This window comes from Budorcas taxicolor, chromosome 23 (assembly GCF_023091745.1).
Source record: "Budorcas taxicolor isolate Tak-1 chromosome 23, Takin1.1, whole genome shotgun sequence".
NCBI lineage: Eukaryota > Metazoa > Chordata > Mammalia > Artiodactyla > Bovidae > Budorcas > Budorcas taxicolor.
In genome coordinates, this window is record NC_068932.1 from 7,041,295 (window position 1) to 7,055,151 (window position 13,857).

A 13,857-nucleotide genomic window follows, 5' to 3' on the forward strand; every position below is an offset into this window, starting at 1 on the left:
AACACACCAGACAACAAACACTTCATGGTTAGGAGTGCCATGCTCTATGCTCTTTCTATGTCCCAACACTCCCCAGTGCAAAGATGTTCACGTATAACACTGTCATTAAGTCTTCACCAGCTATATGAAGTTATATTTCATCACAAAGTCAACATTTTTGAAAAATAAATCTAAGATTGCATTAGTTTAGCAGGGTTCAGAAAAGAAAGAGGTTTTTTCCTAGGCCCTTACTTGATTTTCACTCCTATAACTGAAAATATTTGATCCTCAGAGGCACAGTATGAGTCAGGAGTGAAGTCAGAAGCACTATTACTGCAGTACCTCCAGCCAGTGTTAAGGGAAGTATAACGCAAGTTCAACGCAATACCTGATGGCTCTAAACACTTCTTGTCTAATATTTAAGTAAATAACATAGTTGTGCCTATCCAACTCAAAAATCCCTACTGTAGCACAAATGGACAAACATAAAAATAGTTACTGTTGCCATCAAGATTTTTGGAAGGGGATTTCAAACTGCTTTTATGGAAGGGGATTTCTCCTGTCACCTGATGGCAACAGTAACTATTTACTGAACTGTGCAGTCTCAGGGAGTTCCTAACATACTGTACTGGTGTCTAATATCAGGGACTCCTCCACGTTCAGAAGAGGTGGACATTAATCAGATCCTCAAATATGGTTTTATCTACACAGTCTGGAAAGCAGCAACTAGAATACTTTTTTTTTCTAGTTTTTGTTGCAATGTGTCAGTTTTTAAATTTATATTTTAAACAGACACAATAGAACATGCTTTCATTTGACTTATCCCACATTGATGCAATGTATTTAATGTATAAACTTGTATCAAAATGTCTTATTCATCTTAAACCTTAGCTCTGTGTATGTGTACATAAAATAGAAATGTGTGAAATATATAAAATATTCAAACCATATTATCTAATACAGTTATATATATATATATGTACTGTAATCTCAATAGGTACTTATCACTACAGAATCACAGAATAACTACACCATTTACTTAATTTTTAAAGCAGTGGTGAGAATAATTATATGTTTTATGCATAGGTATATACTACATGTAAATATGCTTCATCTCCATTTATATATACGTAAATTTATATTTTAATTATTATGATTATAGAGTGAATAATTAAGTTAGTAAGCACTGCTCAGAACTTAGGAAGTAAATAAAGATCACAGAAACTCAGCTGGGTAAAAAGTGCTTTATGACTCCTCATTAAGTAAACGTGTTTACCTTTCATTTATTATGAAGAGGTTTTCTAAAAAGTAAATTGATGTTTATTTTTTGTTTAATGATTACATATTTCACTGTTGAAAACTCTGATAAGCTGATATGAAAGTACTGGTATGGATTTAGGAACAAGAGTAATGAATGATGTATAGAGAAGAAAAAAGAATCTTTAGGAGAAAAGAAATTAAAAAAGAAGACAGCACTTTCAAAAGCATTTAAAGAATGATTACCTACCAGTTCTACTCGTCCGAAACCTCCAACTCCAAGGGTGTCAATGATGTTGAAATCAGACAGCTTCAGGTTGGCGAAGAAAGCAGCTTCAGCTTCATATCTGGAGTTTTTGATGCGAAAAAATGGAAATTTCTTAGAGGTGCAAACACGAGTACCACGTACAACTGTACCGGAATGACATGACTGTGAAACAGGGTTTACCTGCTTAAATTCCATCTTGCTTTTAGAGTCTGCGTTTTTCCATACTCATAATTTTTTGTTTTTGGTCCCAGTTGTGCAGAATAACCTAGATTTGAGCTTGTTTTTTCACAGTAGAAAAATACAAAGTACCCACTGCATGCCAGTCATGGACTTATAAATCCAGTTATCAAATCAGAGTTACATCTCGGTGTTTTTCTACGCGTCTTCTTGTGAGCACAGACTGTTTGTGTAGTTCTTTTTTGGTTTTGTTTTGGATTGTTTGGTTTTGCTTGGTTTTGTTTTTGCCGTTCAGGTTTTAGATGGCAGTTTCTCATTAGGTTCCCTTATCCACAGGCTGGCAGTGGCTCCTATTAATAATTATTAAAAGCGGCAAGATCATTGAGGTCTCTGGAGTGCAGTCACAGCCAGGTTTTACGAAAACAGATCCAAAAAGCTGAGGACTGATGTGGAAATATCTGAAATGGATGGTTTCGGAAGCATATTCACATTCCTAAAAAGTGTCTTCCCTTCGTTTGTGATTACCCACTGACTCTCAGCTAGTAATCCCAGTGTCTTTAGGCTTGCCAGTTTCTTATATGAGTGGTGTGAAGGAGCACAGACTAGCCTTCAAAAGTCTAACTCTTCGGACAGGCAAACTGGACACACGCAAGTGGCCAAAATAAGTGTCTCCTGATGAGACAAGTGAATATGAGCTGCTTAAAATATCGCCTTGTTAAAAGGCCCTACTATTTTTAGAAAGGGCAGGAAGGCATAAAGATGATCCTCCCACTCACTAAAGTCAGGTCAGGGAGTAATTCAGCTGTCTCAAAAATAAAGTATTTGAATAGCTATGTGTAATCCATGACCTTCCACCAGGCAGTACCTGATTCAGTAGTATGCTATAGATAGACATGATGAACGTGCCTGAAATAATGATACTAACACAGCTTATTTATGTCGGGTTTTGGAAAAAATCATCCACAGGCACGTTTGGTGTTAAGCGGTGCTAACATGTTAGCTATTCCATTATAATCAAACACAAATTCAGACTCCCCACTTGGGAGAAATGCGAAATAGCTTTCTAGGTGAGCTTTCAACAGTTTCCAGTTTACGAGGACAGTTCTGGTTTTTCACGCATCAATTCTTAAAAGACTCATGAGAAGGTAAAAATAACATTGCTTCTCCTTATTAGCTGATTATGGGAAATCAACTCCTTCCAGTACACCTCTATAAATAAGACTGCTAGTCAATCTGAATGCTATTTGTAGACTTATCTCATTAACTACACAATCAAGAGATCCACATAATACTTCAGGAGATGGTTTACTAGAATGGAACATAAGCAACAAATGTGCATTTCTAGCATTCCAACGGGGTCCCTGCTTTTGGAAAATTAAAGCTCCATCCCATTTAAAGGGTCAGTGGCACAGTTCACTCCAACAGGTGTCTAAAAGGGACATCTGTTGGGATCAGACCCAGTGACAGTTTGTATGTGTTCAAGCATTTCCTGGCAGTCAAATTCTTAATGACATTGTTTTTGAATAATATCCCATGTGCTTGCTAGATTTAGAAATTTCAGATACTAAGGGAGTAAACTGTTTCAGACTACTCTGACACCATTTTATATATTTACAATATGGTGTTATTACTTATAGCTCTTGAGATGTGCCCCCCTACCCCACCCACATCCTTATGTTTGAGCTCTGTAAAATTGGTCTGGAAATATCCAAACAAGTCATCTTCAGCCATTTGCTGCACATCAGAACTTCCTGAGCATCTTTTAGAAACCACTTAATAGGGGTCCCACCACAGGTCAAGTGAATCAGCAATGTCTGGAAGAAGTATCACAGTATCTATACACTTTTACAGCTCCCTGGCTGACTCTCTGGGTGATTCTGATGAACAGTTAAGGGTTGAGAACAATAGTGCTAACCCCTCTGAAAGTCTCAGGAGGTTCCAGAAGCCAGAGAATTCTGGGTTGGATTAAATTGATCCAAGAAAATCGGTAGTTTTCCAATGAGTCTGGAGTGTGATGCATTCCTGGAAAGAGTATTGGGGACTCTTATCACTTGGTCTTGACTCCTACCCCTGTTGTCCTAGAACCATAGGAATGAACAATAGCTTTGTAAGGGCTAACACGGTTTAAAAAAATACATTGATAAATAAAGACATATACAGAACGCAAAACTTTACTAATTACTTTGCTATTATTTCTAGGTGAATTTTTAAAATACTTCCTTTAATTGGGTGATTTTTTTGTAGTGGTTGGTGAAATACCTTTTTAAGGGCACTTTGGTAATTGTGCACTTAATCCTTTATTCTGTTCCTACTGGCCTCAGGTCATGATTTTTGGGGAAGACAAAGAATGCAAGAACGCTGTCAGAGCACTTTCTTTTCCAAGCAAGGAAATGTTGTTGCTTAGTATTTCCTGTCTTTTTTTTTTCTCTTTAAGGTTACTCTTTAGGAAGTCTCTTCATCATGGAGACTCTGTACACCTTTCCTTTTTGAATAAATAGCTATGTTTTTTAACATGGAAATCACCATCTGAAGAGACGTTTGTAAAAAAGCCAAACTAGAGATGCTTTAGCTTCTTTAGGTGTCTAACCACTCCAGCTCATCACGTGAAGGGATATTTTCATTCTTTCTTGTTACTTAGAAATTATTTGAAAATAACTTGAATACATCAGTTATGTTTTACAGCCCTTACAGTTGATGATTTTGAATGACAAAGGAGACAAAATAAGTTGGCTAGGTAAATGGCTCTTGTCCTATAAAACATCTTTTGTCTAAAGGACGTAAATGTGGAGCATGAGTTTGTAGCTTACTTACTATTGCAGCCTACCAGGTCCAAGGAATTAGGCCCAGACTCACTCAAATCTAAAATACATCTGTACAAAAATGTTTATGAGAGGGACAGTTCCCTCTCACAAATACATATCAGTAAGGCAACCCTGAATATTTCTTGGAAGGACTGAAGCTGAAGCTCTAATACTTTGGCCACCTGATGCAAAGAGCCGGCTCATTGGAAAAGACCCTGATGCTCAGAAAGATTGAGGGCAGGCGGAGAAGGGGACGACAGAGGATGAGATGGTTGATGGCATCACTGACTGAATGGGCATGAGTCTGAGCAAATTCCGGGAACTAGTGAAGGACAGGGCAGCCTGGTGTGCTGCAGTCTATGAGGGAAGTAGAGAGGCAGGCGCAGCTGAGCAACTGAGCAACAGGGCATACAGTTCCTGGTGTTCGGCTGCTTAAAATCTGGCAAGGAGTACGGGGTATATTTGCTAGTGTTCCTTATGGAGTATATTTGCTAGTGTTCCTTACCTTAGAGGTACACATTTTTCAAAGTAATACTATTATTTACAGTTGACCCTTGAACAGCGCAAAGGTTAGGGGTGCTGACCCTCCAACAATCAGAAACTCATGTATAATTAATAGTGGGCCTTCCATAGCCACAGTTTTCCCATATCTACAGCTCCACATCTGCCGGTTCAACCAAGTGCATCATGTAGTATTTACTACTGAAAAAAATCTGCAGATCAGAGGATCCTCACAGTTCACACTCATATTGTTCAAGGGTCAACTGTATTGAATGAACAAATGAATACAAGTATATTCATTAACTTTTTAAACACAGGGTGAGAGCAACGGATTCTTCCTTAAAAGTGCAAATACTGACATACTCTGTGACTTCAAGGAGCTTACAAACCCTCAAAATAGGTTAACAACATGAAAATAACTACAACAAGACAATAAGTGTGTGGGGTGAAATAGATAATATATCATTTCTTAAACATCATTGGAGAAGGAAATGGCAACCCACTCCAGTGTTTTTGCCTGGAAAATCCCAGGGACGGGGGAGCCTGGTGGGCTGCCGTCTACGGGATCACACAGAGTCGGACACGACTGAAGCAACTTAGCAGCAGCAGTAGCAGCAGCAGCAGCAGCATTTCTTAAACGTGCCTGACAATATGATTCACCTGGCGCTTTGATGATCAGAATCCACAATCTCTAATCTGTACAGGGTACTCTAACTAGTGATATATGGAAATTGTAAGAACTGCTAGAAAGAAGCAAAGTTGCCTACACGTTCTCCTTCTCTTTTCATTTCTCCTTATGCACCAAAGGAAGCTCTGAAAGCAATGAGCATGTAAATAAAGCGGCAGCTGCAAAGATGATGAGACCAGGACACATATGCAAAATCTAGAGACAAACAAGAATAAGACTAGAGTAACCTTAACCTATCTTTCTCTTCCAGTATCTCTTCCAAAACCACATCTCTTCCAGCATCACCAACTTACACAAATCAAGAGGAAGACTCAGATGTCCTTTATTATTCACAATTTTTCTTTTTTTTTTTTTGCTGTTGCCATAGGTCAATGAATCAACTCTGTCATCATTTCAAGATAACAGAATTGGGTTCTAGTCTTTATGACTGACCACTACTACTAAGAAGCAAACGTCTCTTCTTAATACTGAAAACAAAGTACAACCCAGGATAAAAATGTATGAAACTTAAAACTTTATCTTCATGTTGATAGTGCAATAGCAGAAATGGCTCGGTGTTGACTTACAAAGCAAACAAGAGTAGGTGCACTTTGAAAGTAAGGTCCAAGAATCCGAAGGGACATCCAGATGGGATACAAAAGCCAGTAACTAAAAGACAACGAAACAAAAGGCTAGTGCGGCCCTGTTTACTCTAGCAAAATCTATAATTTAAGTCTGCTTCAGAAGTGTACTCTTAAGTGTCTCCAAGTAAAATCAAACAGAATCCTAGTATATTTTAACCCACATGCAGATCAGTCACCACTGCTTGCCTGTGCTATCTCCCCTTGGGTATATTTTTATTTCCTGTTGAGTTTAGTTTTATCAGACTTTGGGGGAATCTATAAAATGTTTCAGTAAATACACACGAACTCTCATCTATGACTAAGTTTTTTACTCTATAACTTTTAATAGTAAGATGAGATTCAAGGAGACAATGTTGATGCTAGACTTAAAAATAATGCAAGAGCACATCCTAGCCTACAAGCAGAAGCTCATGACTTGTGATCCTGGCTCTGCCGGTGACTTAGGACTTCCAAGTCATGAATTCTTCAACATTCAGGCCTTTGTAGCAGTATCAACATACACTTAAGGAAGTAGGGAGAAGTTGTATAGATATAGTCAGAATCCTAGCTTACTTAAACGTTCAGATGAATGCCTAGGAATCCTTTCACTTTTTATGTGGTCAAAGAACATTAATACTTATAAATAAATATTTACAGAAATAGTTAAAGGAGGTAAGAAATCTTCAACAGTTAGCCTTAAGCACAAAATATATACCTGGTCTAGGACACACACAAGCTATAATGCTGGCCATCTACTGAATAAACACTTTGGTACATGGGATTTTAGGCAGGACTAATTCCTGATTTAATAAAACTTGGCACATTAATTTTTAATCTTGAAGAGTAAATACAAATTCAGCCAGACATTAACTATATATACAGAGAAAACAGAATTGAAAACTGGACCAACAATACTTATTTAACACAGATGTGATTTGGGTTTAAACTACTGGGACTATCACCTCATTGTGCTACATTACCATTTTGTGAATATGAACATGGTTACTATATGTCCTATTCCCTGATTCTAAAATGTTTGGAATTAAATAAGCTTAGTCATTAAGAGAAAAATGGATAGTCCTTAAATCTATAAGCAAGTCACCAGTCATCTCTTGTTAATATAATTGTTTTATTTGAAAGTCTCATTGTTAAACTAACTTTAAGAGCAGAATCTTCTGACTTCATTAGAAAACTGTGACCTATTTTATTTTTTTAAGGTTTAAAAGGGAGTTATTTCCTGTTGAAGTAATGTTTTTCAAGTAACATTTTTATGAAAATCTATTATTACTCTAAGTTTTGGGGAAAAAAAACTCTTTAAATATTAGAAACCCTATTCATATACTTCTAAACAAAAAGAAATGGTCTTTAATTTTGTCTGGTTGTAAAGCATACAAGTATAGTCACTGTCTTTTATGAATGGTGGCAAAAACTTGAAGAAATAAAAAGTTTGAAAGTAACTTAATGAATATAAAGTATTTCATTATGTCAATTTTCTCCAGAAAGTATAATCTTTTCTTCAGGGAATTTGAGATAGCATTACTTTGCTTTCTGTACTTTCAAAATTGTGTTTTTTCAGAAAAGTCTTTTTTTTAAGTACTCTAGCCATGAAATAGTGCTGCTTATTTTTCAAATGCATTCCCTTGAGAAGATACAGCCAACAGGAATAGACAAGAAAATTGCATTACTCATATCTGCTGCCTAATAAGAATGATAGTAATGCAATTTTTTTTTAAATTTAAGAAGCACTTTCTTCCAAGGACTCTAAAATGTCTCTCATTTAATTTATCCTGCCTGATTCTCTGTGAAGATGGGATAACAAGTATTTTTACTTCTATTTTGCAACTGGGTAGACCAGCTGCTGCTAAGTGATTGATTTCAGTAATTAAGCACTAGAAGAATTGGAACTAAAAACCTTGGGCGTGCTTCACATTGTAGCATATTTACACTTATTCTCTAAAATTTAATTTCATCTTAAACAAGATAGAGAATCAGACAACTTTAAAGATGCTTTTATCTCAAAGTAGTAAGATACTATTGTGGTTCAAAATCTAGATCAACACCACTGAGAGGTCCTCTCATCCAACCTTCACATTTTAAAAAAATGAAAGAACTAAGTCCAGAGATAGTAAGTGACTTAGCCAAAGTCACAAAGGTGCAGGTATGAGTGACTGGCATTTTGACTTACTATCTGTAATCCTTTTTACTATCTGATTCTATCATCACAGTTTTTTTTTTTTAAATTATGGTATTTATAAAATAAAGGCAAACATGTTATAAAATATATTTGAATAATATACTATTTTGTTACACATTTACATCAAGAATGTGACTCCTATCTGAGCACTGATGCCTTCTTGTCTTTGATGTGGCCTATGGGTGCGTGTGCTCTGATTAAATAAAAGGACTCAGAATGAAAGTACACTGCTGCTCAAGAGAGGTTTTAAAAATCCAAACATTAGAGCTGCATTTGTGAAAATGAGGAATAAGCTACCCAGCGTTAGCTTGAAATATATTGACCACCAAGCATTTTTAGTTATTCTGTTTTTAAAGAGAGTCTGTATAGTAATTTGAAAGGAATTTTAATTTTTCTGAAATAAGGCCCAAAGTAAATATATATTGCCATGAAAAAAACTAGCAAGAAAGGAATTAAAGATGTTCTTCTTATTGGTGTTTGTTACTTAAACAGAGTCACTAGCCCACAATGTTATTTATTTAGTTAATCAGCAATTATTATTTTTTATTTAGAGAATGCAGATACTTGCATGTATGTATTCAAAGAAGAAAAGCATGCAGTCTTCAACTTTACGCCAGAATAGTATTTCTTTCCTGTAAGCGGGCAGCCATCAGAGACTAGTGACCTGAGGAAGTTTTCTCATCTCCGTGCATATTAACATCCCTCCTCCTCCCTTTCCTATGTCTCAGAATCTCATTCTGAGGCTTTTGCTTATGACTATGCACTAGGGCTTCTCTAGTCCGTACTCAGAGGGTAAAGCATCTGCCCACGATGTGGGAGACCTAGGTTCGATCCCTGGGTGGGAAAGATCCTCTGGAGAAGGAAATGGCAACCCACGCCAATATTCTGGCCTGGAAAACCCCGTGGACGGAGAAGCCTGGTAGGCTACAGTCTACGGGGTTGCAAAGAATCAGACGCGACTGAGCGACTTCACTTTCACTTTTCACCTTCATGGGCTAGGATGGTCCAGACTGGCACAGCCAAGGCCAGGAAGCTGAAGTTTAAGGGAGAGGAGGTAGGCAAAAATGACTCTTTCTGCCTTCACTGCTCCAACTCCTCTGCCTGTGGAAAGCGTCTCTGTCCTCACTTATTGCCTCTTGCGCTCTGGAGTAAATATTCACTACAGCAGAACTTGCCTCCAATGTCCATGAGGACAGTGTTTGCCATTGACAACATTTCTAGAGAAGGGATGCGTAAAGACAGCCCAAGTTTTCTCCTGAAATATGAAAATATCTTTTCTACCCCCATATTAAGAGCTCTTTCCCTTTTCTTATCCATTATTTTTATACAGAGTTTTAATATTGAAATAAATAAGAGAAATTTTAAGCTTAGTTAAAGGTCATAATTAGGCATAATTATAATCTTTATCAAGGGATCAGTCAGAAGACTGAACTAGGAACTGAAGGATTAGGTAAGACTTAAATGAACACAGCTGGTGCTAAGTCGCTTCAGTCATGTCCGACTCTGTGTGACCCCATAGATGGCAGCCCACCAGGTTCCCTTGTCCCTGGGATTTTCCAGGCAAGAACACTGGAGTCGGTTGCCATTTCCTTCTCCAAATGAACACTAGGGGTCAGCTTTTACTTCTAAACTCAGGGCCTTTGCTATGTACCTCAATTTTCATGGCTCCCCTTTATTTCTGTAGGATTCTACATGAACTTCAGAGCAAGGAGCTTGGGGATGTGGCCATGCTCACAGCAAGCCAAAGGAAGAGAAGGCAGTAAGATTCAGTGTGTGGCAAGAAGAAAATACGACTAGAAGCCACTCTCCCTGACCTCTAGGAATATAGGAAAAGAAGTGATCAGGAGTTGGCCCAGGACCAAGCCTGAGCAACACATTCTCATTTCTGTAAAATGAAGGGTTTGTACTAGACAGGTCTATAAAGTTCACTTGCAGGCTGTTCATTCTGGGAAATACACACTTGACAAACAGTCTTGGTTCCCACAGCTTCTCTTTCGCGCACCAATCCTGCTCTCTAATCCCTGACTCCTGAAGCTCTCATTTCAAGAAACATTACAGAAGTTTTTGTTTAAGGGAGTCTTGCTCTCAGCAACAAGTAGGCAGAAGACCCCTGACTCATCAGTTGGTCAAGATATGTCTTGATGTTCAAAATAGAACTGTTAATGCATTTCCCCATAACACTGTAATATACCAGAGATGCCCTGTCACCCAGGATTCACATCAGAATTATGGGTTGAGTTAAAAACAGACCTTGATACAACGGTAGGATTTTGGACCAGGCATTCGTATTTTAAAGTAAGGTTAATAGATGTGTCTATACAGCTCTTAATATCAAGACTAATGATCATATGTAAATTAAGATTACTAATATGAAGTTTGATACATATGTGACAGACATCTATTACAAAGGGTGCAAGCATCACAGGGAAATGTATCCATAGTTCTAAGCAGTTATTCTCAAGTGGTCTTGGAGAATACCACCCACTCTTGACACAGGGAAAGCCTGTATGTCTTTTTCTTAGTAGAGAGAATATTAAGTGGAAAAGAAGAAAATTGAGCAAAAATTTTGCCATGTCACATAGTTTAGTAACAGTGATTATACATTAGTAAATGAAGGCTCAGGGAATACCACCTATCTGTTATCAAGTCATTGCCATCTAAATGCAAAATCTGGCATTGTTCTATGCTGCAGCCAATACAACTGAATAATTAAGCAAACTATAGGGTTTGAGGCTAAAAAAAAAAATGATTTCCATATTTTGTTCAGATTTTCTTGGGTTTTACCTAATGACCTTTTTCTGTTCCAGGAGCCCATCCATACTATGTTTAATTACTGTATCTCCTTAGATTCTCTTTGGCTGTGCTGTTTCCCAGACTTGCCTTGTTCATGATGACCTTGACAGTTTTAAGCAGTACCAGTCAGGTGTTTTGTAGAATATTTCTCAATTCTGATTTATTTGATGTTTTTCTCATGATTTCACTCAAGTTCTCAGTTTCAGGGGATGAAGACCATAGAGGTCAACTGCCATTTCCATCACACCATGTCAAGGATATATGCTATCTATACGATTTATCACTGATGACTCAGACCTTGATCATCTGGCTAAGATGATAACTGTGTAGCTTTTAACAGAGTACATACTTACAGAAACCAAGAAATACAAAAGGACTGTATTACAATGCGGTCTTCTCCATAATTTTTACCTTATAAATACGTCCCCCTCAAAATGAATTAACTTTACAAAGGTATTCTACATTTCCACACTGCTGAGGTTTCTGCTCAATAATTCAAAAGTGTCATCATAAAATATACTGGTTAAGATTAGCACAGATGGCTACAATATTCAAAACTAGTTTCTTTCCATACACTTTTACACAAATGATAGGAGTGGCAAGATAATGGTGGAGCAACTCATTATCCTCCAATCACTGCTGCTTTTTTATGCGGGTACTGAGTCATTACAGTAATTGTTTGTCTGAGTATATGCCACAGTTGTCATGGAAGACCAGGATTAATCACATTTCACTTTAGCTATGCTGTTGGTTTAGATAAATACTGCTATGGTGGGTGGGGTGAATTGGGAGATTGGGATTGACGCATATACACTACTGGTACTATGTGCAAAATAGACAACCAATGAGAACCTACTGCATTGCACAGGGAAATCTACTCTGTGCTCTGTGTTGACCTCAAAGGGAAGGAAACTCGAAAGAGAGAAGACGCATGTAAACCTATAGCTGACTCACTTCGCTGTACAGTAAAAACACACTGTAAAGCAATTATACTCCATTGAAATGTAATTAAAATGAAATAAATACTGCTGTAACACGTAAATGGAACTTCACTCCTGAGTTAACACATAGTGGTCATATTTTGTGCTTTTTACAATGGCTTTAAAAGAGGACTACCTACATACTAACATTGCATAGGACACTAAGTGATTCTTTCAATAGGAAGTTGCAGACTGTGTATCTAAAGTAAAAATGATGCATTTGATGTATCTTACCACACGGTAAAGCTCCTTACTTGACACTTGTATAAATAGAATTGAATAGCACATCAGTTTTATTTTTTATAGTTGATAAATAATAGTGTGAAATGAAGGAAATTGGGAGCATTTAGGCCTATTATAGTTATTCTTTATACCACTTAACAGGTTCAGTTCAGTTCAGTTCAGTCACTCAGTCGTGTCTGACTCTTTGTGACCCCATGAATCGCAGCACGCCAGGCCTGCCTGTCTGTCACTAACTCCCGGAGTTGACCCAAACTCATGACCCATTGAGTCGGTGATGCCATCCAACCATCTCATCCTCTGTCATCCCCTTCTCCTCCTGCCCTCAACCTTTCCCAGCATCAGGGTAGGGAATATTTTTTTCCATATTTGACTTTCTTTTCCTTACAGATTTTCCAGGGATAGAGCTGACATCTTGGCCACACCCTATACTCAATTCTCTTTGTATGACTTCCTTTTCCTCATCCGAATAAATTACTAGATTTTCTCAGGAGTTAGCAGCTAACCAAATTCACAAGTCTTGGTGGATTAATCTGGTCTTTTGACACGAGAACAAGCTCTACGTGTGATGAGAGCATCACTTCGACTTCCCTCTCTCCACCAGGTTTATTGGAGATTCACTTATTGTGTTCAGAGAGCAGACAGTGTCTGACTGGATTCTGTCTGATTTGCCTTCTTGTAACTTTGCCGAAACGACAGCAGTGCAGACAGAGGACAGAAAACCTTTCTTCTTCCCCTTTAGAACAGGACACTGATGACCTGAACTTAGGAACTTGTACTGTGTCTTGACACCTGTGAGCAGGCGTCCAGCAATGTGAACTAGAGGGAACCTGGGGGATACATAGGAGGGGGCTGCAGAGAACAGGGGGCTTTCCTTCAGGAAGCTGAGGAATCAGAGTTTCATCCTTTCTATACAACTTGTGGGATGTGGCTAGGGATAGGAAAAACAGATGGAATCTCAGTGTAAATATATACAGTATATAAAGCATGAGAGAAATAATTATGAATTGAGGAAATCTATTTCTAGTAGTGCTTATTTTCACTGACTGCAAAGGAATTCCAGTAATAATGAAATTATACTATCATGCTATTTGCACAAAGATGCCACTTCAGAAAAGTAACAGAAAACAGGTGATAGGGAGAGTGTGAGTTAGTCTGTGCGGTTCCATCTTTTAAAAAGTTAATACACTGACATTCTGGTGCCAACACATCCACTGTTACATTGATACCTATTTCAGAAACCGGATTGCTACCAGCCTTTCTTGCTGAAGTCTGTGGAGAATCAAGTCACAAGCATGGGCCACAAGACGATGTTGATGTGAGTGTTATTCGACTTGTACAAAGTTAACTATTTTTATGTCTATAAATTGTGTTCCA

At 37.7% G+C, this 13,857-nt stretch overlaps 1 protein-coding gene across 1 annotated transcript in view; it reads right to left on the reverse strand.

The window, feature by feature from the left end:
- The window catches only part of PRKG1 (protein kinase cGMP-dependent 1), a 1,293,658-nt gene that overhangs the window by 50,054 nt on the left and 1,229,747 nt on the right, over positions 1–13,857 (reverse strand). Inside the window, exon 11 of the mRNA XM_052661192.1 lies at positions 1,487–1,583. Within this exon, the coding sequence (XP_052517152.1) occupies positions 1,487–1,583 (97 nt within the window). The remainder of the gene's footprint in view (positions 1–1,486; positions 1,584–13,857) is intronic.